Source organism: Heteronotia binoei, chromosome 2 (genome assembly GCF_032191835.1).
Source record: "Heteronotia binoei isolate CCM8104 ecotype False Entrance Well chromosome 2, APGP_CSIRO_Hbin_v1, whole genome shotgun sequence".
In the NCBI taxonomy this organism is placed as follows: Eukaryota; Metazoa; Chordata; class Lepidosauria; order Squamata; family Gekkonidae; genus Heteronotia; species Heteronotia binoei.
In genome coordinates this window covers 143,810,595-143,836,122 of record NC_083224.1, presented here as the reverse complement: position 1 = coordinate 143,836,122, position 25,528 = coordinate 143,810,595, and the positions used below count along the sequence as shown (strand labels likewise).

At 43.5% G+C, this 25,528-nt stretch overlaps 1 protein-coding gene across 1 annotated transcript in view; it reads left to right on the top strand.

Annotated features, from left to right (window-relative positions):
* Positions 1 to 25,528, top strand: part of LOC132566777 (uncharacterized) — a 434,283-nt gene that overhangs the window by 70,413 nt on the left and 338,342 nt on the right. The window contains exon 3 of the mRNA XM_060232157.1: positions 9,608 to 9,655. Within this exon, the coding sequence (XP_060088140.1) occupies positions 9,608 to 9,655 (48 nt within the window). The remainder of the gene's footprint in view (positions 1 to 9,607; positions 9,656 to 25,528) is intronic.

Below are 25,528 nucleotides of genomic sequence, written 5' to 3'. Positions count from 1 at the left end.
AACCCTGCCAATTTTCCTGGACCTCTTGATAGTTTTTGATACTATTGATCATAGTATCCTTGTGGATCACCTTTTAAGGTTGGGACTAGGAGGAATTGTTCAGTGGTGATTTGGTCCTACCTCAAAGATAAGCTTCAGAGTGTAGTGCTGGGGAACTGCTGCTCCACAACTTGGCTTTTTTGCTTATGCAGTCGTGTGAAATTCCATCTTGTTCCCAATGCTTTAAGAGAGGTCATCTAGAGATTTGGGCTGAGTTATCACCAATATGTGGATGATACTCATCTGCATGTCACACTTCCAACAGTTCCCAGGGACACTGTAGAAACTCTGAACAAGTGCCGGGAGACAGTATTGGACTAGATAAGGGCTAACAAAGTGACATTTAATCTCAGCAAAATTAAGGTGCTACTGGTGGAGGGAAGGCTTGACCCAGAAGAGGGCTACACTCCCACTAAAGAGCAGGTTCATAGCTTGGGATGCTGCTAGATCTGGGCAGGTGGAAGTGGTCACCAAGTGTGAAATTCACCAGCTTTGGATGGTGAGCCAACTGTGGTCTTTCTTGGACTAGAAAGAGCATGTCACTGTGATATCTAGCATGCTCTTTTCAGCCCAAGAAAGGCCACAGTTGTCCAGGCAATACCTAGATTAGATTACTGTAACACACTCTACTTGGGGGCTTGAAAACTGTCCAGAAGCTGCAATTGGTATGGAACGCTGAGACCAGGATGTTGACTGGAGTGGATTGTAGGGACAATATCACTTAAGTGATCACAGTTTGCTTCCAGACTGAGTTCAAGGTGCTGGAATTGGGGGCCATACCCTAAGGACTACGAATATGAACCTACCTGCCCACTCACATCACCTTCAGAGGTCTTGCTTTGGATGACCCATCATCTGAGGTTAGATGCATGGCTGTTTTTGTGGGGAACAGAAAACCAGAGTTAACTTCTGCTTTCTGCTCTATCCATGAACCACCACGAACTGCTTTAAAAATTTGTGGAAATTAGTGACTGTAGACTTCATGAACTTCAATTCATGAACCATGACAAATTTTCCTTTGTAGTTCAGTTCATGCCCATCAATACTCACCTTTCAGTATAATAGTTCTAAAGTTAAGATGTGGTGCAATAATGCAACTATAAATTCAAATCCCAACTCAATCATTAGAGGACACAATGAGCAGCAAATTAAAACTTTAAAATGAACAAGACACACTAATGAATAAGTGCATAAAGGAAAAATATTTCCTTCAAGTTTCTTTGTGCCAGACCATTGGTCTGGAGCACTGTAAGTTTAGCCTGAAAGTAAACAGATAGCCCATGAAACTCATTTCAAATAGCCATTACATATATTCAGCAGGTAAAACCAGTTAATAATTATGACTGCTGTATTCTAACCCAATTGCAACTTCAAAATCACATTCAAGGGCAGCCTCACACAGAGACCATTACTGTACTCTAGTCAGGAATTACACTGGAGCATGCACCATGGTACTACGATCCCTCTTTTACAGCAAACATCTTGGCTGTAGAATCATCCCCTTGTCTTCCATAATCAGGTCCCATGTATAGGATAGATCTCAGAATTTGTCTTTACTATAAAAGCTCAACAGGGGGGAAAAATCACCATATTTGCTTCCTGAATGGTTTAATATATGTATGAGAAAGAATTATTCCTGATTATGTATTGCTTTCTTGCTTGCTATTTGGGTAAATATTCAAATTATTATTATAATGCACATGGGGGAAAGGAATTACACAAAATATGATTGCCCCAAAATATTGTTTCTAGTGGATGTGAAAATGTGATTCATTTTTTTCTGTTTCCCTGCCCAGTTTCTTCTTTATATTATTTCTGTATTTTGACTCACAGTGCTGGGTGACTATCAATGGAACAGGATGGATGACCCATGGGAGAAAACAATGTTTTCTGTTGTCTTTTATTATTTCCCCTATAGTTGCTTTAGAATTTTTTAAAATGCAGATCTGAACATTTCAAATGCTGTGAAATGGAGTATTCTCCTCAGTTCTTTACAACTACTGGAATATGCCTATCCCTTCTTGGCTGTAAAATAAAACTGCAAAATCTGATTATACTGTACTGAGAATGTTTTGCCATACTTAGTGATGGGCACATCGGACAGGAGCCATACAGGAAAAACTGTTCTGGTGTATTGGAATAGTAAATCACAACCCCTTTGTGTTGGGTTATCCTCTTGGTTACAATATAATACAAGAAGTTCATAATTCAAAATCAGCAGGTTTCTTTTCTGATAGCAGTTATACTTTCTTGATTGCCAACCATATTTTCTTGTACATATCTATGCTTATATTTAGAATCATTAGCAAGTGGCAAGATAGGTGCTGTAAATGCTAATTATGTAATTACAAAGTAAGAGCAACCATGGAGAGGAATGCAGTTGGAAACTCTACAGAGCTCCCATTAGGGAATTAAAAGTGCAGACGCGCAATTGTGAACTTCCCATTTACAGTTCATTGCCAGCCTAGCAAAACTGAACTTGAGTGATAATGCGAAGATGAAAGTGGGGTTATTTTCTTCATGCATTCAATCCATGGTAGAAGAGCATGAGGGAGGGCACTCAAAGTTATTTCTAATCTTCTACTCTGTATAACTCATCAATCTCACTGACCTTCTCAATCTAGAAAGAACTCTGGTAGATTGCTATCACTCTAAATGTTCATTAGTATGCTCTGGAAAGTCCTGTGAATGTTCCTGGGAGGTTCCCTGGTAGAAATGGGGAAGTGGCAATCCTAGTTTTTCTGTTTAGGATACGTCGGGACTTGTTTGAGCAAAGCTCAAGTTCTCTTCCAAAGAAATCTGACCAGCCTTACAAAACTACAGTTCTTTGGAACAAGCCATGGAAGTTAAAACCCGTATTGTAGTATTAGCTGTACCCAGAGATTTAGCTCTGCTTATTACCAAATAGCTTTGATTAATGAAAGTTTATACCTTGAAAAATTGTATTGGTCTTTTAAGTTGCCACTGGATTTGAAGTTTGTTCTACAGACTAATATAGCTACTAATCTGAAGCTTTAACCTAAATACCATTTATTTAAGCAGAGTGGAAAATGGATCTGCCTTTGATTATTTTTTTTTTTAACTGGCTCTGAAACATGAAAATACTAGTTTTGCATCATCTTCAGTAGTATCCACTTGAGTTTCCTGGCCCATTTTAAGTGGTAGTGTTGACCAATGAAGTCCTAATAGGGCTTGGCTCAAGATATCTCAAGGATTGTCTCATCCCATACAAACCCACCTGGAATGCAGGGCTTATTTGTAGAAAAAGCCCAGCAGGAAATCGTTTGCGTATTAGGCCATGCCCCATGACAACAAGCCAGCTGGAACTGCATTCCTGTGCGTTCTTGCTCAAAAAAAGCCCTGCTGGAATGTAAGAACTTCTTTGAAGACCATGATCCACATCTGAATGGTTTCCTAGGACAGGGCTTTTTCAACAATGACACCTGTGTTATGGAGCTCCTGTTCCCTGGCCTGTTCTCCTCCATTATGGTTGCTTTTTATATGTTAGAAACCTGGGGTTTTTTTTCAGAGTGCTTTATGAAATATTGTATATTCCTGGCTATTGTTTTGTTATGTCCCTGTGCTGTATTAATTAAATTACTGGTTGATTTCATGGGGGGCGGTAGTGGGGGAAAAGGGGTGTTAAATGTATTTCTTTTCTCTTTATAATTGCCCTTAAAAATATTTTGTATTGCTAACTTAGAGATTTCCCCCCTCAAAGTAGAATATAGATATTTTTTATTGTTGTTGTTATTTAGGGAATTTATGTGCCACTTCTTCAGAGTCCTACTTGAGTCAGTTTACAAGTAAAAATGTCATAAAACCATAAAAATATCATACATTAACAATATAAAATCAAGCCAGAAGCATAAAACAACCGCTGAGCACCCTAAAAAAAAATTGCAAAACAGATCTCAGACCAGAAGCAGGCCAAAGAAGAGCTAAGATGATTAATTAAACCTCTTAATTAAAAGGTTGGGTAAAAAGAAACAATTTAGCCTGTACCTGACATTATGGTAGGCACCAGGTAACCCTCACCAAGGTCCTGCCAAAGGTGTGACCACAGAAAATGCTTTATCTCAAGTTGGCACCCATCTTACTTCTGAAGCTGGAGCCCCAGAAGCAGCACAGGGGAGAAAGATCTTAACTAGGGGTGTGCATTCGGTTTGGCCAAACCAAATCAACCGCCGAATCACCCCGATTCGGCTGTATACGGAATCGCATACAGCCGATTCCAATTAGGGCCCATTATGCAGGAGCCGAGTATAGCTCCCCGTATACTTCTGTATAAATATTCGGCAGTATACGGAAGTCAATGCAAAAGGTGGGGAAAAGGCTTCTGCAGCCTCAGGGGAGCTGTTTGCCTCCTTTCCCGCCTCTCCCATAGCCTCCCTTCAGGGAGGGGGAAGAGGAGCCCCAGCAGCCAATCCAAAGCATGCATTTGCAAAATGCATTGCAAATGCATGCTTTGAAGGGCTTTTGTGTAGCTGATATTCCAGCCATCAGCAACAATGTTGTTCTTTTGTCTGTGTGTGAGTGAGATTGTGCTGAGCTGGCCCTTGGCCTCAGGCAGCTGCTGCTGCTCAGCCTTACCAGACTTGCTTGGAGTAAGAGAAGCTGTCTAAAAAGTAAGACAGTCTTGGGGTTCTTGTTTTTATTTTAGTTGGTAAAAGGACTTTTTAAGACTCAGAGTCCCTTTACTTGTCCAGATTTGGGTGGTGGGTACTAGCTTATTTGGGGTTAGGGGGTTCTGCTGGGGTGCGGGGGGTTTGCCAATTTGCCCATATCTTACTTTAGTGAGAGGACTTTTAAAAGTGCAGTGTCCTTTTACTTTTCCTGATTTGGGTGGCTTGGATTTCTTGGGGTTAGGGTGAAGGGTATTTTGGGGGGGGGAGGGGTTGGCAAAGTTCCTGTATTGTTAAAAGTTAAGTTTTTTTTACTGTTTTAAAAGGATTCTGTGTTTGATTTGTTGCTGCTGTGTTGTGCTGCTGTTCCTTTTCTCTTCTGGTTCTTGGGGGGGGGGGTGCTGTTTGGCCTAATTTTCATTGTTTAAAAGGCCACTTTTTTAACAGTTGAGTTTCTTGGCCTTCTCCTGTTGTCCCTTTTCCTGGTTCTGTTTTTTTTTGGGGGGGGGGGGAAGCTGGCACCTGGGTGAGAGACCCAGAACCAGCAGGCTTGTTGTGCTTGGCCAGCTCTCCCCATGTTGTTTGGGGCAGGGCTGGAGAGCTGGCATCTGTAGATTGTGTGTTCTGTGGCAGGGAAGCTGGCACCTGGGTGAGAGACCCAGAACCAGCAGGCTCGTTGTGCTTGGCCAGCTCTCCCCGTGTTGTTTGGGGCAGGGCTGGAGAGCTGGCATCTGGGTTTGCTGCCTTGAGCAGATTGTGTTTTGTGTGGCAGTGACGTTGGCAACTGGGTTTATATTGGTTCCAGGCCTGCAGGGTTCACAGAGTACATAGAGGGATGTAGTGTATTTGGGTCCTATAGAGATTATCTGGTGTGAAGTTAGGTTTGGCTTTGGGTGCCCCAGGAATTGGACCCCCTGGTCCAATTTTTTTTGGCCCTGTAGGTTTTGTGTGGGACAGTGCCCTGAAGCTGCACAGCTCTCCTCAAAACCTCCTGCTCCCCAGAGCCACCTTTCCCACGACAATTACAGTGAGGAAGTGGCTCTAATTGGTTTTTTCTCACCATTGGGAGCAGTGTTCCTTTAGGGGTGCCCACAGATGGGTGCAGTCTTTTTGGGCCAGGGGGGTTTCATGCTGGGGAGCCCTGAAGCTGCCCTGCATTTTTGGGGCCTCTCCCTCAAACTCCCCTCTGGCCAGAGCCACTTTCCTCACAGCAATTATAGTGGAGGAAGTGGCTTATTGGGCTTTCCCCATCATTGTTGGTAATGAGCCTTTGGGGGAGCCCAAAGTCAGGGACTCCCTGGACCAATCTTTTTGGGACTTGGGGGTTTTGTAGGGGAGAGTCCCCTGCGGGTTCAATGCAGTTTTAGGGGCTCTCCCTCAAACCCCCTGCCCCCCCAGTAGCCTCTAATTATGCCCTATGTTGCCATTGATTTCAATGGCCCATAGGGTATAATGGTGAAATAGGGGCACCCAAAGAGGAATGGGACCCCCTGGCCCAATCTTTTTGGGACTTGGGGAGTTTGTAGGGGAGAGTCCTCTGCAGGTCCCCTGCAAATTTGGGGGCTCTCCCTCAAACCCCCTCCCCTCCAGGTGGCTTCAAATATACCCTATTTGCCATTGATTTCAATGGCCCATAGTGTATAATAGGGCCGTATATTCGGAAATAGCCACGCATCTACCGTATATGGGGCTATTCCGACTACGGAATTCAGAAATATATGGGATTCCGAATCCCCCCCACCCCCCGTATACTTCTGAATCCATGTACTTCCAAAAAAATTTTTTTGCCCATCCCCAATCTTAACTGGCAAGCTGGACAATACAGGAGGAGGCAATTGAAGGCCTTAAAGGAAATCAGCACTTTGAATTGTGCCTGGAAATAGATGGGTAGCCACTGCATATAAATGTTTGCGCATGAACAACATGACACCACGTAGTGCACACTCTGCCATTTCTCTCTGCCAGATGCTGAGGTATTTGCCCGCCCACCCCTCAAATAAAATACAGCACAAATTATGGGTTAAACTGGGAATTTTATGTAAACATAAGCTGATCTGCAACACATTACAGAACAGGTTGTATTGTGCTTTACCTTTACTTTTAATGGCATAGAAGATAGGCTGCTGCTGAAGAAAGAAACACAACATACAGTAGACAGAGTAGAATATTCAGCAATGTTTTCTGTTGGTGTTGAGGAGGCCTTGAATACAATAGTCCTTGGGATGAAGATAAGAATATTATCAGAACAGGCTTTCCAGCCCTCCCAATTCTTCAGGGCACCTTGCACTGCTGCCAGCCCTTCCCACCACTACAGTTGGGCAGCAGGGGGGAAATGGACAGATGAAGGATGATGCTCTAGTGTTCTTCCAGAACTCTATGGTTAAACATTAGGTTTGCAGCAGCAGTGACATCACTATGTTGCTGGAAATGTTGTAATGACTCTGTCAAGTGCCCCCTCTGCTGACAGTTGCCAGCTGCAGAAGTTTGCTCAGAACATAGGCACTATGATACAGCTATCCCCACCTGACCTTTAAAACAAGTTGGGTTTTTTGTTGTTTTTTTAAAAAGAGAGAAATGTGGATGTGTTTTCTAGGTTTTTCCTGAAACTAAATGAAGAAAATACACTTTTAAATGAAAGTATGTAAGCCCCTGGGAGACATCTTTCTAACTATGCTAAGAATCTCTCCCCCCCCCCTTCCTTATGCGTTTCTTTATTAATAAAAACCACATTTTGTTTGCAAAACAAAACAGATTGGTCCAGTGGCACAAAACAATAATGCAGTGAAGGCTCTAGTTCATTAAACTGGAATACTGGGATTGGATTACTAATTTGATGCTTTTAATTTCATGTTATAAATTACATCCTTTCAGAATGTAGGAGAAAAATATTTCCCATGACAATGGCTACCTACAGACAGTAAGATTATATATTACCCAAGAGAAATGAAAAGTTGAGGGAGGTGCCAGAGATTATGCCTCCTGACACGGATTCTCAGGACCACGGAGCAATGAATGTTGATCAAAAATAGCCTCACAAAGACTCTTAATAAAACCCTGTGTCTTTTTTTCTGCTTTTGTTTTCAAGAGGAAGATTTGTAAAGATATTAGAAAAGGGTAGATATTGTAGCAATTGAATTGCCAAATCAAGCAAAAAAAATCGCAAAAGCGCTATCAGTGGGAGAACAAGAGAACAACAGTGCTGAGGTTGGTGGGTGGAGTTTACCCTCCACAATTCTCGTGGGATCTGTACTGCTTTGGCTTCTCCCTGCCCATAATTGTAGAAGGCATCAATGTTTTATACTGGATCAGTAACTGTAGTTTCAGCTTTAGGTAGCCTAATTTTGGCTGTAGTGTTGCAGAGACAATATATGCATCTGAAATGAAATTTGAAAGGCTACTTTTGATAGTTCCAAAGCCACCAAGTTAAGATATGCAAGTTAGGTAATGAGATATTATTAGTGTAATACTCATTACTGTCCATAGCAAGAAAGCCAAAGTGGAGGAGGAAGGATGGAACACACATACCAAGCTGGGTACACCCAGACCACAACCCTATTGCTTGAGCTTCTCTTGCATCATAGTGTTATGACAACCCAACTACTAACAGAATAGAATACAATTGTTAGCTGGCACGAATCTGAAGGAAGAAAATGGTCAGATTAGGGTTCCCAGGTGTCCTTGGTGTCATGGTGAGAGGATTTGGGGGATATTCTGGGGACAGGCAGGACATCATGTATGACATTTCTGGTATAATGGCATCACCCAAAAGTGACATCATTGCATCAGCAATGTCTTGCATAATGCTCTGGTTTTGGGGCAAAATTATATGTTTTTTCTTGTGTTCAAAACCATAGAGTTTGCCCAAAAACAGAGTGTCACCGCATGATGCCCCTGGCATGATGATATCACCTGGAAGTGACATCATTGCATCAGGGATGACGCACAACGATACCCCTGTTTGGGGGCAGGTTTCCCCTGCTGGCCAGCTGGCTGGCAGTGACTCAAAGCCCCCCAAAGTAGGGAAACCCCTGCTGGGACCTGGGGGCTAGCAACCCTAGGTCAAATAAACTATTTACAAAACCCCATAGCCATCAGTTGGAGGAAGTGGGGAGAAGGCTGACAGTAACAGCCAGGACAATATCTACATCAGGCTTATTTTAATTCCATCAATGTCTGCATCTGGTTAGCTGTGCTGTTGGTGCTGGGGGGCAGCTCATTGGTCCCCAATCCTCACATGCAAGACGCAAATAAATGTCCCTACTTGAGAACTGGGCATTGTGCTTCAGGTCACTGGTGTTTATCTGAAAAACTGTCTGATGGCATAACAAAGTCTATAAGGCCTGCACTTGCAAACAGGTTTTTTGTGACACAATCAGGTACAGTGAATGCTAGGTGCTAATTCTGCACATTCTTTCTTTATTTTGATGGTGCTTATAGTGGATCCGATAATCACATTTTTGTGTCCAAACGTTTATGCCAGAAAGAATCTACACGACACTTTTTGAATGCTTGACTAAAGTTTTTCTGAGATCCATTTTCTCTTTGAAAATGAAGGTTAAACATCATGAACCGTGATTATTACTGAAGGCTCAGAGAGACTCCACAGTCCTGAGCCTTGTTTTAAGCTGATTGTCCATTATCTTTTTGTGCCTTATTGACTTGAGGACTAATTAAGAGCATTAGCATAAAATGAAAAATTAAAATGCAAGAATGGTGCCAATTATCACATGTAAACCACATTCTGGAATTTTAAAACATTCATTTTTCATTATTGGTCTGTCCCTGCAAGTCTTTAATACTTCCAAATGGATGATGCTAATATGTTTTCATATATATATATATATATATATATATATATATATATATATATATATTCCTTCAACAGTACAATAGTTCAAGAATGGTATTTTTGCTAATGTAACTGAAATGTACTCGTCTTATAGGGTCCTGACAATGAAAGTGTCCCACAATGCAAAGTGTGTACAACTGAGGTGAGTCATTCATGTTTATTACTATTGTTGCTTCCTTATAGCACATAATTAAAAGGAAAATGAAATAATGTATTGTGACCTGTGAAAGAATGGATCCATTGTAATGGCTGAGAGTGTGAGATGCAAGAACAAAGAATCTGTTTCAGCACTAACCTCAGCAAAAGCAATAGGAGGCCTTAGTAAAAGCTCCCAGGGATGCCAGATCCCTTGCTAAGGTACAACACCTCCCAATGGAAATCCTGACAGAGCAGCAGCAAGGTTGTTTTTTTTTTAAATGCTGGCATTGTATGTGATGTACATAATATGGGGGTCTGGGTGCATAATATGGGGGTCTGGATGCTCCTCTCTATCTGCTAGGTAGATAGTATAGGATCTGTCTCTGTCTCTTTATCCTACGCTATCTAGCATGTATTTCTACAATAATGTAGATGTTATTTTTGTTTCATCTTGAAATACGTCTCTGTGTAACTCTATAACTTTGCAACCACATGGTTAGGTCTAATACAAGCACTGTTGCGTTAAACCATGAGATGCACTCTGCTAATTAAAGAAGGATCTGGACCACCAGAACTAGTACCCTTCCTAGAACCTTTGACCCAGAACCTCTTCTATTCCACTTTCATAGACATTCATGCTAGAGGGGTGTTCATAATTGTGCAGGGAAATAGCCAGCCACAGTTGTGGAGGGATGGGAAGGAAAGGAGCTGTGATGCAGGAGCCCTAGGAGACCAGAGTGTCAAGCATCGATATTTCACAATAATCAAGCTTTTGTTTTTTAATCAAAGACTTGTTTTATTGAAACTCCATGACTTGCTCCAAGGATGGATTCTTTGGGAGTAATAATTCACACAGTATTGCATAGTATTTTATAGACTACTTCAAAAGGCAGGGTTACAGATAACTTCAAAAGAATAACATAAAGATGCAAATTGAGTTGAAGGTTCAAAGGCTACTTGCTAGTATCTCTTTTATGACTAAGGAATGTTAACACGTTCACCTCTCCGTCTGTCCATCTGTTTGAGCGTGGTAAGCTGAGTTTAATCCCTGTTCGATTCCGGTCAATTTACAAAACTCCCGCCTGAAGTTGGCAATGAATTGTGGGCCCTGGTCACTAATTACCTTATCCAGAAACGCGTGTAGTTTAACCACGTGTTGAAAAAACAATTGGGCTAACTTTTTAGCCATGGGATCTTGAGTGCAAGGGATAAAATGGGCTTGTTTGGAGAAAGTGTCTACTATCACTAGAATTACAGTTTTCCCTTGTGACATGGGTAGTTCCACAATAAAATCCATTGAGACTACTGACCGCGGTCGGGTAGCTGTCTCCAAAGGTTGCAACAATCCGGGGGGGTTCCCTCCCCTTTTCTTTGCCATTATGCATATTGGGCAAGAGGCCACATAGTTGGAAATGTCTTTCTTCATGAGTGGCCACCAGAACTGTCAGTTCACTAAATGCAGTGTTTTCACATATCCAAAGTGTCCTGAAAGTTTATTATTGTGACAGAAATGCAGGACTTCTTTTCGGAGGCTCTCAGGTACATAAAGTTTACCCTCTTTGTACCAGAAGCCTCCTTCTCCTTTCGTGACTCCCTCTGCTTTGTTGTCTCCCGCTTTTTCCACTTCGCTGATTAATTTTTCTCCTCCCCATTTTTCTTCTAGGTTTCTGCATTTTGCCTTGGAGCAGGTAGTTACGTCCCCTCCTATCTGGCTTGGTGGGATGAGGGAGTCAATCACTTCTTCCCTCTGGCTATTATGTTGAGGGTGTCTGGACAATGCATCTGCTAGAAAGTTTCTAGAACCCGGGATGTGTTTTAAAGTAAAGTCAAACTTGGCAAAGAAGCCCTCTCACCGGATTTGTTTCTCAGTTGGTTTTCTTCATCCTGTGAGGGCTTCCAAATTTTTATGATCTGTCCAGATTTCAAATGGAACCCTTGCTCCCTTTAACCATGATCTCCATGTTTTTAAAGCGAAAGTCACGGCAAAAGCTTCTTTGTCCCAAACTGACCAATTTCTCTGTTCATGAGTGAATTTTTTTTATATGTATGCACAAGGCTTTGATATGTATGCACAAGGCTCTTCATCAGGTTGCATCAGAATTGCCCCTACGGCGACATCGCTAGCATCACATTGCACCATGAAGGGCTTTAATTCATTTGGGTGAATTAGAATAGGTTCACTAGTGAATAGTCTTTTCAATTTATTGAACGCCTCTTGGCATTTAGTTGTCCATTCTAGTTTAGCTCTTGGCCATTTGGCTTCCGAACCCTTCCCTTTTGTTTTCAGGAGATCTGTTAAGGGTAGCATTGTGTGCACGAACTCTTGTATAAAATTACAATAAAAATTCACGAATCCGAGGAAAGGTTTGAGCTGTCTACGTGTCCTCGGGGGTTCCCAATCTAATACCACTTGAATCTTAGCTGGGTCCATGGCTAGCCCTTTCCCAGACACTCGATATCCTAAATAGTCCAGTTCTGTCTTGTGAAATTCACATTTGGATAGTTTGGCATACAGTTGATTGTCATAAAGGGTTCTCAACACCTCTCAGACCAATTTCACATGAGATTGTAAGTCTTTGGAATAAATAATTATATTATCCAGTTACACCACTACCCCTTTGTACAAATACTGGCATAGTACTTCATTTATAAAGTTCATGAAAACCCCCAGGGCTCCTTGTAATCCAAAAGGCATGACCAAGTATTCATATTGTCCCATGGGTGTATTAAACACAGTCTTCCATTCATCTCCCTCTTTTATGCGCACCCAAAAGTAAGCATCCCGCAAGTCTAATTTGGTGAAAACCTTTCCCTCAGACACCGTACTGAGTAGGACTTTTATTAGCGGTATGGGGTATGCATTAGAGGTGGACAATCCCATTAATCCCCCTAAAATCCGTGCAAAGCTGAAGCCCACCATCCTTCTTTTTCCAGAAAAGTGTGGGGTGCGGTGGCGGGTCGTATAAAACCTCTCTTTAAATTTTTGTCCAAAAATTTTCGTAGCTTGGCTTTTTTGGCCCACCCCATTGAATACAGTTTAGCTTTCGGGAGCTCCTGTCCTGGAATCAGTTCTATGGCACAGTCAGTATTCCTGTGTGTGTGTGTGGGGGGGGGAGTTCATTTGCTTCCTCTTCACTGAACACTCGCTTTAAGTCTCTGTACGCCTTAGGGATCGACTGTACTTCCTCAATGGTTAAGCACAGCTTTTCATTCCTAGGGGGTGGTTCTGGGCCCCAATCTCCGTTCCAGTGATGGTGTTCACACCTTTATTGGTAACGTCTATGGTTTGTTCTTCCCACTTTATATCGGGCTCATGCTTGGCAAGCCACTCCACCCCTAGCACAATGTCAAAAGAGGAAGAGGGGGCTATCACAAATATTTCCATATCCCAATGGTCCTCTATTCCCACTGGTACTTCTTGTGTTTGCTCGGTGCAAGGTTCCCCTCTCATTATAGTTCCATCCATTTGTTCAAACTGTATTGGGTGAAGTAAAGGGCTCTTATGGAGTCCCAAGGCTTCCACCAATTTGGGTGTAATTATGTCTCTAGTACACCCTGAGTCGAGCAGCGCTCGAGCATGGATAAATCTCTTTAGCTTGGGGTTTAAGTCAAAGGGATGAAAAATAAAGTTCTGGCTATTCTCACATTGCATTAGTTCCGCAACCTGCTGCTCGGCACCTCTCAGTGCAGGTCGTCCTTGTTTCCCACCAGCTCATCATCCCAGGATGTTTCACTCAGCTCATCGATGATGATGGTTTCTTCTCCCAGGGAGGTTGTGGCAGCGGTGCTTCCTTTCACCGATTCCTTTGGTCAACCCTCGGTCTTCTTCGCCTTGGGTGCTCCAGGTTTTGGAGTGAGTGGGGCCTCAAGGTCGCTCTGGACAATTGGCGGCCAAATGATTTAGGTCTCCACACCAAAAACAGCATTGGGGAGCGGCTGGCTTAGTTGCTCCCCCAGCTGTACTGGCCTTTTTCCCATCTGGTTTTGCCCCCCACCAAGATTCACATCCCCCTTTACCCTGTTGCTGCTGTTGACATTGTAGGGCCACTCGTTTCATATTGGTTTCAACTTCTCTGGCTAGTTGCACCCACCCTACTAGCGTGGTGGGGCGTGCTTGCTGCAGAGCCCGATCCAGCACGCTCGCATTGAGGCCCCTCTATCTTTATTTGCTTGTTCCACCCACGAATTTTGGGCATGTTAGCTCGGAACTCTGCAGCGTACTCACGCACGGACTTGGATCCTTGCTATAGGTCTCGCAGGGTGGTGAGGGCCCTAGTTTCTTGTAGGGGGTCCTCATATTGGGTTAACAGGGCCTGAAGGAATGTGGCCACTGTGTCCAGCTCTGGGCTTCAGGTCTCGTATAGGCTTATGTACCATCGTTTCGCAGCCCCCTTTAGCTTCGACCCCAGGTAGTCCACTCTGCTTAATTTGTCAGGGAAGGTGTTTCCCCAATAATGCATGAAGCTATTTGCTTGAATTGATAAGTATTTCACCTCCTCTGGATCTCCGTCGAAGATCACATCTAGTTCTCTTCCTCTCCCATAATCACGCTGAGTGAGGGGCAGCGGAGATGGCGGCACTGGTGGTTGTCTCACCAGAGGGGGTATTTGCCCTCCTCTTCGATCTGGCGGCTGCAGCACTCTCTCCAGTTGCCTTCTCATCTCTTGCACCATGAAAGTAGCATTGGCTTGCATCTCATCTCTCAGGCATTTAGCCATTTCAGCCATCTCGTCTTTCACCATCTGGAAGAGTCCCCTTTCATCAGGATCAGGCTCTTCTTCCTCCTCGTCCAGGCACGGCTGATCTCAGTCACCCCCGTCCTCATCCTCCTCATCAGGTATCGGTCGTTCTTGTTCATCTCGACCGTCTCCTCTACCCGCTTTCGAACCATCCTGGTCGCTCTCTTCTCCCGCTCTCTACCCTCCCGCTTTGTTCTCCCACTCTCTACTACCTGCAGGGAGGGTAGTGCCGGGATCGCTTCTCTCCGAGCCGGTGCCTCGTCCATCAGGGTGGTGGATGTTTGGGGTACCCACACTTTAGGGGTGATGAACAGTTGTTGCATATGTAGGATGGATCTTCTCCCCGTGACTCTGTGAGCATCGATGATGTGCCACAGCAGTGTTCACACCTCAGCACCGTCTACTCTGGGCTCGTCTCACAGCCTGTCCAGAGTTGTGGGGAGTCTTCCATTATCTGGAGTTCTTTCCGCCATATGGTTAGAAAGTTGCCAGTTCAGTTAAACTCCAGAGTGAGATTACTTCCAAAATGTCAAGCATTGATATTTCGCAATAATCAAGCTTTTGTTTTTTAATCAAAGACTTGTTTTATTGAAACTCCATTACTTGCTCCAAGGACGGATTCTTTGGAAGTAATAATTGACACAGTATTGCACAGTATCTTATAGACTACTTCAAAAGGCAGGGTTACAGATACTTCAAAAGAATAACATAAAGATGCAAATTGAGTTGAGGGTTCAAAGGCTACTTGCTAGTATCTCTTTTATGACTAAGGAATGTTAACATCTCCATTTCTCACACATTCTCTGCTAGCTGATAAGACATGGCTGTGTGAATTTGGGGGAGAGCCACTTTACACCATTAATACAAGGTTACACTAAACATCCTGGATTCAGAGGGATTTTTTATGCCTCCACCGGAGGGGAAGGGAGAGAAGGGGGGGGGGAAGAGAAGAAAGGTGTGGAAGAAACAGCATGCTTGACACAGAGGCCCAGGGTCCCATTAAATCCTGAAGCTTGCCTTGACCTGTTCTGTCCAAGTGACTAGCCCAAACTACACCTGCTGTGTATGTGGGCAAATTGTTGTTTAGATTAATTACATAATTCCACACTGTTTCTTATGGCTGATAAGGCGGTGACCTCCATTTCAGATTTTTAGTCTGTTCATATTGATTGAAGAGCTTGAAAGGATCTAGCAGCTTATCTTCAACATTTTTAATATCACATTTCTGCTCATCATCAGCACATACGTGCTTCTAATGGTTTGTATGAACTGCAGTGCCCAGTACAACATCACATGAGCATCTTAATGCACCATTGTTGCCATACATTGTAAAGAGATATTGATGGGCATGCCCAAAAGCTAGGCCTCAAGGGCTCTTATTTGCTTTATTTCCACAGTACTTGATAGAAGGCCTTTTGGTCCTCACTAAGTAGTTCACTAATTCAAACAACACTTCAGCCATGAGATGCTCCTTTCTCAGGTGCATCAAGTGAAACAATCATTGTGACAGTTGCAGGTAAGAGCCTTGCATGAGGATGGCTCAAGGCTATGTTCTCTTGTAGAATGTTTACCACACCTGACACATCTATCTTGGGTGCCATCATGATTATTCATCTGGATGCCAGGCAAAACACAATGCCTTCTGTGGTCAAAGTAGGGGAGGAGGGATGAAGAGTGTGGTAAATGTCTATGAAGAAGTCTCAAGTTTGTTAAATTATCAAATATGTAACAAATAAAAAGATGGCATGTTGCAATAGCTGTACATGTTGTGTTACAAGGGGAATACGTTCTTCCATAGAGGTTAAGCCATTCAGGTCTCTACAGTTGGAGGGGAACAATTCAAGCAGCTAAAGTAGCATCTTAGAACAATGTATGCTTCTCCAGGTGGAATGATTTGGATGGGGGTGGTAGCTTGAGTCCTCTCTGTTTCCAGCTTTGGGTCACCACCATGTCTAGTAAATTGCTGTAAAATCAATAAAGATTCTCACAAAATCCATATGATTCTCACAAAAATCCATAAGATTCTTGGTAGCCTTGTTAATCCCTCACAGAACAAGGAACACAAATGAAGTTGTTATATCCAGTTTCAAAATACTGGAGGCTTGAACTTTCTGTTTTTGCAGAAATACACAATGCACAAATACAACAGTCTAAGTAAAGGCAGAGTTGTGTCTCTAGGCTGGTTTTTAACTCACAAAAGGTGAAAGTTCATTAGGAAAAGAGAAAAAAGTAGTTAATAGGAACAGTATTATTTGGATTACAAAGTCATCTGCCTTGCTAGAGGGTGGTCAGGTTGCATGCACACATGCAGAGCTGCTCCACAAGATCATTGCCAATAATTTCAACCAGATGTAGGGAAAACTTCATCCAGAAGTGTAAAGAAACTAGATATTTCCAGCAAGAAGACCATCAGGCCTTTCAGGTCACTTGTAAGGTAGAGGGAAGATAACACAAAACAGATACGTCATTATATCAGAAAAAAAACAGAAGCCCACTTCTGTTTAGCCTTTGCAGCCAATATATCTTAACCCAAGAAACCCATAATTGTACGATATTTTAGTGACTGTAGCCCATATGGAATCTCGTATTGTGATGGGTTCAATATTCCATCATATAGCTACCCTGCTAGCACATTGTTCCTATGCCTATGATACATTTTAAAGTCTATCATGTGTGAGCTTGAAATAGGAAAAGATTATAGTTATAATGAAATCATTGTGGTAGGATTGGCACTACTCAGTGTATCTCAGCTGTGTGTATCATTCCATACTTACTGAACTGGAGTGGTTGTTAGTTAAAACCAGGCAGCATAATATTATGCAAATATATAAAAACAAGCACAGTAATTGCTACATTGTTTTCTGGTTGGTTTGTGTCACCCCCTGCAACTACCACACAAAAGTTGAGAAAGCATAAGAGGCACCATGGCAAGATCTGATCATGCTTTCTTCTGCAGCTATGGCAAAATTTGCTTAGGCCATTTTAGCTGTGACTTCTCTCACTGAAAGGTGGAAGTGGCCTTGTTTCTCACTAAATTATTGGGCAGAATCCTAGCTGCATTTTGACCCTCAGATCTCTCAATTTACAAAGGCTTATTTGAAATGAAAGTTGTGGATCTGAACCTGCTAATGGTCCAGAGGAGACTAGGTGACATGCACAGAATGCAGACAAAACCCTGATGACTGAGTCATATGGTGATTTGACTGCTGGGCTACTTTATGTTCTTGGTCTTCCCAGGAGTTTTTCTCAGGAAGTTTTGCTGAGGGGTATATACTTGTATAAACCTTTTGTACTATATATATTTTAGACATGGGTGTGACTTGCTGGACCTGAAACACTCCCAGGCTTTAAAATGAATCATGGGAAGTAGCACTGAGTCTCACAGATCGACCTGAATATATCTTGCTACAGTTGGCAAATCATGGAGAAGTTGGACGGAAAATGTAAAATTCAAAATTATGGAGACCCTTTTTTTCATAGATGATATAGTGATGTTGTACATCCCAGTGAACACAGACAGTGGATATATCCAATGCAGCCAGCAGTGATCATACTGTAGTTTGGCATGGAAAGCTAGCTGCATACTTGTTGTAGGAGTTAATTCTGAAAAGTCAAAGCAGGCCACTGTGTTCTGATGTGTATCTAGAGGGTTTAGCTCTGACAAGCTGCAGGAACTCTGTATGACCTTATGGACTCTGCATACAAGCAAAAGCCATGAGAACATTATTTTCTCATCTGCTGCGATTATAAACTTTGCATAGCTAGGCTTTTGCAGAGTTATGTCTGCATGGTAGCTAATGAAGCGCTGGATGTTAGAAAAAATCACTGCAATGTTATTTTGTCCATGGTATGTTTTGCCTTATAAGGATTAATGCCTAGTGCTAATTCACTTGTGTTCTGTGATCTCTATTGTGCTGTAATAAGAATACTTAGCACTTTTCACTTATAAAAACCCACTTTGCAAACATCTCATTATAAATCTTCGCAACAGCCCTGTGACACAGGTATGTGGGTCAATGCAGTGCTCTGTTTTAATAAACCTCCAGTGCTCAAGTAAATTACAAAATGTGGCGTCATTAAATCCACTTTAAAGCAGGGACATTCGTGAACAAAGGCTTGTCCTGTTCATTACAAGCAAGATAGGAAAGAGACAGAGAACTGTTATAGTGATTGCCAGCAGTCATATTTACAGACAGCCTGAGTAAGAGCTAGACTTAACCATTGAGTCACATGCTGGATAAAGCTCAAAAGATCATCAAGCCCTCTCCTGTGTGCACCATCTCAATTTGTTGCACATGAATCAGACTAGAAGTGACTCTTTGATATCAATGCATGCCACAGGTAGGAAATGACTGGATGACTTTATTAATAAGTAACTAAGCCAGATTCAGCTTCCAAGATGCCTGTGCAAAATCACCCAGATAGCAAAACAAGCCAAGCCTATGTGCAAGATGGGTAGTCATAGCAGAAGTTGTGATAGTAGTAAAAAAGGCAGTTTGCTTCTTCCACCTAACCTCTGCAGCATCTGCAATTATATGTCCAAGGCAGCAGCTGCAAAAAGAAAGAAAAAGACCCATGAAGTAGATAAAATTATTGTGTAATCATCATTCCCACCAGAATTACAGTTCCTACCAGACCTAGTAGAATGAATGGCCACATAATTGTTTTCACAATAGAGGCCCTAATGATTTTTGTTGCAGCTTAATTTATTTCTGGTTGCAGCTTAATTTATTTTGTTCACAAAATCCTTAATCCTCCCTTCAAGTTTTGCCAACAGATTCCTAAACTGCAGCACTCCAGTGAACTCATCATTCAATCCCTGAGCACATCCTGGAGGTCTGGGAAAATGACTTTCAACCCTTCTCCCTTCTTTTCCTGTCTTGGCAACATTCTGCTACTGACATCATGAGCTTTTTTTATGGTGGGGAAGCAAGACACCTGCAGTCATCTGGGGTTCTTACCTCAGACATGCTTTTGTCCTCTAAGCCAGGGGTGTCAAACATGCAGCCCAGGGGCCAAATCAAGCCCCTGGAGGGCTCCTATCAGGCCCCTGAGCAACTGGCTCTTGTCTGCTTCCTTTTCCCTCTCTCTTGCTTCCTTCTGCATCTCAGCTTGCTTTGCAAGGCTTGCTCAATGGCAGAGGAACTACAGAGCAAAACCTCAATTTTCTCCATTGGTTGAGGCTCCTCCCCCTCCTGGTCCCCTGGGGAGGGAGGGAAAGAGCCAGAGCTTCCTTTGCCCAGTTCACTGGATCCCATGAGAGAAATACAAAGAAAGCAACTTTAAGACCAACAAGTGCTAATGTTTTAAGCATGCTTTGTTCTAAGTTTCTTTAAAAAAAAAATCTTTGTGTTGTCTGTGTCCTTTAAAAAGTTTATATATCTACTACCTAATCTTAAATAAGTACACATATGGCCCAACAATGCCCATCCCATCCCAACAAGGTCTCATTTACTGTATGTCAGATCTGGCCTTCATAACATGAGTTCGACACCCTCGCTCTAAGCAATGCAAAAGCATTGAGAGACTGCATAGTACTCATGTTTGTGTTCCTCTTTATTGGGTTTTATTCTTCTTGTGAGCTTCTAGTTTTATCATCCAAAAAGAATGTGGTGGGTGTAGAACATGTCTGGGGTATGTAAGTAGTGATGGATGATAACACAGCATCTTCATCAAGAAATGATTCCAACGTTTTATGAAATATTTTATAGATTTGCAAATGGGCTGCCTTTGGGAGAACAATAACAGAATTTGCATCTCATTGATAGGATGTGCTGTGAAAAGAGAGGGTTTATTTTATTCCATAGAAATGGAAGATTGCCCCCCAAGTTGGAATAAAGAGTTGGACACAATTGCATTGGTATTAATAATGGGCCACTTTATTAAAACATAATAACCACCAGCAAGGCCACCCCAAATGCGGCCTGGCCGCTCCCCTGCCATTAGCGGGCGAGAGACCAAGCCCCCAGCCGGAGCTATGTCCCACAGCTCCTGCCAGGCTGACCCAGCAGGGAGGCATGCCCCAGAAGGCCCAACCCCAGATGCACGTCTCATTGGAAGGCACCCTCTAGTTGAGCCTCCAGGACGTTCTGCATTCTCCACACCCCGGGTCATCCCCAAGGCTGATCATGCTAGACCCCTAATTTCCCAAAAGGGGGATGCTTCATGGTCCTCCCCTAACCGCATAGTACCATAGCCCAGGGAAACCTGCCACCATTGGGGCCAAGTCTTTACTTAGGCCTTAGTACCCACCAGGAGCCCCAAGGCCACCCGCAGCCCTTGCCGGAAATCTCTCAAGAAAAGTATATTACCCTTTTCTGAGAGATGCACTCCATTCTCTCTTTAGAGGTCTGGAAATTTCCAAGACATATCCGGGTGGGGCAGATAGTGGCCCAACCTACCTTCCAATGCCTTCCTAATTTCCTTATTAGCCTTGCATTGGGCCCTATCAATAGTCCTGGGGGCCCAAGCAGTGCGCCAAACAAGGCGGGGCAGCATGGCAGACCAAATTATGGTGGTCCCCGGCCATCACTCCCTAATGTACCGAAAATCATCACGGGCCTGCCAAACTAAGGCCTTGCCTTTCAACAGCCCGAGATCATTACCTCCCAGGTGAATAATTAAAACCTGAGGAGGAGGATCCACCCTACTGCGGAATAACAAAGGCAGCAGGCCCGGCCCGGCGCCCCTGCCATTCAATACAAACATATTGGTTGAGTCCCAGCTGAGAGCAGACTGAAGTTCTCGCCTGATTAGTGGCCCAAAACACATGGCTATGGCCACAGACGAGAACTCGGCTCCTCTGGCCAGGAACAACAGCATCTAAAGAGAAACAGTCAAACAAACATAACCATTAACATTTCAACCAAATCAAATTTAAGGACTGAGCAAAGGTCGAACATAAGACTTGTAAGCTGAAGAGCGCCACCAGCACAAGTGCTGAATAGAGGCAGAAAGATACCCAAGGGCGGCAGCCGTCGAGGCTGCCCCAATTCTAAAGGAGTGGGTCCCAAACCGCACCCCAGACAATCCCAGCTCACCTAAAGCCCGTGACATCACAGCCCAAACTGATGCTTTGTCAATGGGCTACCATTACTGTGGCAGAACAAAACCCCCTCCTTATGCCCCCGGACTGCCAAATAAGCAGCCAACGCAGCGACTGGGCACACCTTGAGCTCCGAACAATTACCCAGCTCCAGCATAGTACCCTTTTGAAACTGATCCATCTTTGACCAACGAACAGTGATCACCACGTGACCCTCAGACAACCTCATGTCCCATAGGAAAAGAGCCCTGCCAGAAACATCGTTTCTGGATTGTGCCACCAGCTCACTAACTCTAAGGGCCCCGAAAAAGGCCACTAAGGACGCAGCATGAAACACAAATGCCTCGAAAGAAGAAGCACACACCGAGCTCCAAACCCCCTTCAGCCCCCTAAGAATCAGTGGAGACAAAGGTTTCCGAGTATCCATCCTAGGTCCGACCTCTCTGGCCCACCCCTCCAGCATTTTTCGAAGACGAAAATCAGCTGTTTCCTCCTTATAACCGAGTGCCTTACTGGCAAAAGCCAATGCAGACAGGCGCCCCCTAATGGATCGCACAACCAATCCCTTACCTCAAAGTGAAACACAGTAATGGAGCAACTGCTCCACCAGGAGGGGCCAAACAATGTGATACCCTACCTCAGCCCTAAAGTCTTCAAACTGCCGCACAGCCCGTTCGTAAGACTTCCTGGTGCTAGGCACAATGGCTAGGCCTATCGCTCTGCAGACTTCGGCTCTCCAACCAGCCATAGCTCCCTGGGCATTAGCACTGCCTCTCTGTTGGCATCCGGGGCCAGCTGATGAAATCTCTCTGTCTGTTTACGAGACAGAGCATCAGCCACCCCGTTACTCACCCCAGGAACATGCTTGGCTAAAAACAAAATGTTAAGCTTCAGACAACACAGAGTGAAGGCCCTCACCAACCTCATAACCCTCCGAAATTTGGATTAGAGGGAATTAATTACATGGACTATCGCCATATTATCACACCAAAAATGAATGGTGTGATTGGCCATATCGTTCCCCCACAGCCAAACTGCTACTAGAATGGGAAAGAACTCAATAAATGATAGAAACAAAGACAACCCCAAAACAAACACATGGAATACTTTAAAAATGGCTGTCACCCCCAGGGAACAGGAGACCCTCCAAAATGGCCACTTTCCCCCTGTAAAAAAGGAACAGGAACCCTTTGAAATGGCCCCTTCCCCCTGAGGAGAAAGGGAACAGAAGCCCTCAAAATGACAAAAACCCTGATGGTCTCCCAACCAAATACAACCAGAGCCAGCCCCACTTAGCTTCTAAGATCTCCCAAAATCGGGCTGCCTGGGCTGTCCAAGTCAGGGGTCCAAAATCACCCCTCCCACAAAACACCCACCGGGAGTCCAAGCCAACCAAACCCCCCTTCCCACTAAGGAGGGGGAGAGCCACCCACAACAGGAACTCTTTAAGCGCAAATAAGAATTCCTGCCACCAAAATGGGATCCCGCGCCGCTGTAGAAGACCCACCGCCAAAAGCCTCTCCTGCTGTCAAAGCTATGCAGCCTGAATCCCTCACCGCCGCCACCTGACAGCACGCCACTCTCGGCCAGGCTCAGCATGCCGCTCCAAAAGCCTCCCCGACGCCGCACGCCAAGAAGCAAGGCCAGACTCAAAGGAGCACCTCAACATGCTCCCAGCCTCGGCCCGATCCTTCCACCGACTGCCCCGATCCTTCCACCAACTGCAATAGGGAGCGGAAGTCTGGCCATTACATCGGCTTGGCCCCAGCCCCTGAAACTCGTGCCCAAATGGGCGACCATCCTCCCTTCCTCCCAGGGAGGCAAACCATGCCTTTGCAGCCTAGCAGCTTTGCTGCAGGCTGAGGGCATACAAAAGACTGGTCAACACTGGTTTTCATTTAGAAAGCTTTGTTTCCATTTTATTCAGTATTCCATGTGTTTGTTTGGGGGTTGTCTTTGTTTCTATCAGTTTGAACAGGAAACTTTGTGGGGGCTGTAATATCTTTATTTTCCATACAGTTTAGATGAAATGTTCGGGGACTGTAATTTCAGAAAGATAAGGAAGAGTCTCAGTTTTAAAGGCAAAATGCATGACCATTAATGGCAGAGCATAGGGCTGAAATGATCAACATTTATTCATTGTTGTTCTTTTCATTTGTACTCATTTTCCTAATGCACATATTAAGTGGAGTTTTTATTTTATTTTATTTTGTTTTCATTCATTTGAAAATGGATGTTCATCCCTATATTTTTCTAAAGCCTGTTTCTGTTGGATGGAAAGTGGCCCACTTAACCTAATAATTATACTGTGAGCATTCACATTTCAAGGCTGCTCTAATCTGGATCCTTCTGTATTTTAGACGTGTATTACATCTACAGCATACACCCTCTTTTATTGGCACAGGGTTCAAACAGCATACTGTGGTATAACTATGCATAATTAGATTTACCCTCACAGCTTGCATCTAGGTAGAGGAGCTTCTTTGGAAGTCTCGATTGCTCCATGTAGAGTGTCTGATGGAGGAGTGCCATTGCAGCACTCAGTGATTCGAAGTTAATATCTATGCTTCAGTGAGGAATGAGAATCTTGGTCATTTACTTACAAATAGCCAGCCTGCCAATTAATCATTCTCACTTAAAGCTCAAACACAGCCTCTTGGAGTTGAATTTCTTTCAATCTGCACATCCCGAAGGAATTGTGAATTAAACTTTCTATAGTGGTCTCCTTGAATTCATCAATGGTTTGAATATGATTCTTATCTTCCCTGGATTATGAAGTCTTAAAATGGAGTCAGGAATTCTTTCTAAAAGTTAGTGAAATTGGATGTGATACACATGCACTGCACTGCAAAGCCAGTTTGGTGTAGTGGTGAGGGCTTTTTTTGTAGCAGGAACTCCTTTGCATATTAGGCCACACACCCCTGATGTAGCCAATCCTCCAAGAGCTTACAGGGCTCTTACAAGGCTCTTCTTAAAGGGCCTACTGTAAGCTCTTGGAGGATTGGCTACATCAGGAGTGTGTCACTTAAAATGCAAAGGAGTTCCTGCTACAAATAAAGTCCAGGTAGTGATTAATTGTGCTGACTCTTATCTGGGAGAACTGGGTTTGATTCCCCACTCCTCCATATGAGACTGCTGGAGTGACCTTGGATCAGTTATAACTTTCTCAGAACTGTTCCTCTGAAGAGCAGTTTCTGTCAGAGCTCTCAGCCCCATCTACCTCACAGGGTATCTGGTAGAGAAAAGAGATTGTAAGCTGCTCTGAGATTCCTTTGGGTAATGAAGGACAGGGTATAAATCCATTCTTTTCTCTTCTTCACTTCTGCTGTATGCTCCATTTTTTTCAGGGCACTTTAAAATAGCTGTGCAATTTAACCGATGTTGCTGAGCATTCTGTGTGTTCTCAGTTAACAAACTAGACAAAATATTGTAGAGCCATGACTGGATCGTTTGTCTTTTGAATTTTTGTTAATAGCAACAATGTGAAAAAGGGGGTACCAAAGTGCTAAAGTAGGGGTTTAACCGATGTCCTCTGCACTGTTTTCTTCCTATGGATTGCCTTTTCCCACAGACTCTACTGTTCACTGTGACAGAGAATACATGTGGGTATCTATGTATTTTCTCTTAAGGGTGCAAATAACAGTGTTCAGATGAGGTACCTGATTTATATCAGGAAAATTGTGAATGCGAGAAAGGTTACCCTTCACAACACTATGGACCTGATTAAATTACTTCTCCTCAATAGGTCTTTTAAAAGAAATAGAAGAGATGGCAGTTCCAGTCACAGATCCTCAATGTATTGTCTAATTTGGCTGTTTCAATGCCAGGCAGAACCTCCAGACACTGAAACTGTTGTCTGTGTTTGTAATGATATGTCAGGATGCCTGCATGTCAGACTCAAGGTAGAGGCCTTGCCCTATTGGAACATTCTGGTCTCTGTATAAGGTATAGGGATCAGATAACACTTGACATACTACAGTTTGTCCTTTTCCAAGGGAAAAGGTATTTGATACCATTTGGACAGTGTAAAAGTGACTTCATCAAAAACTGAAACGATGTTGTGCCAGTTGTGACTAGCATAAACTTCTGCTAA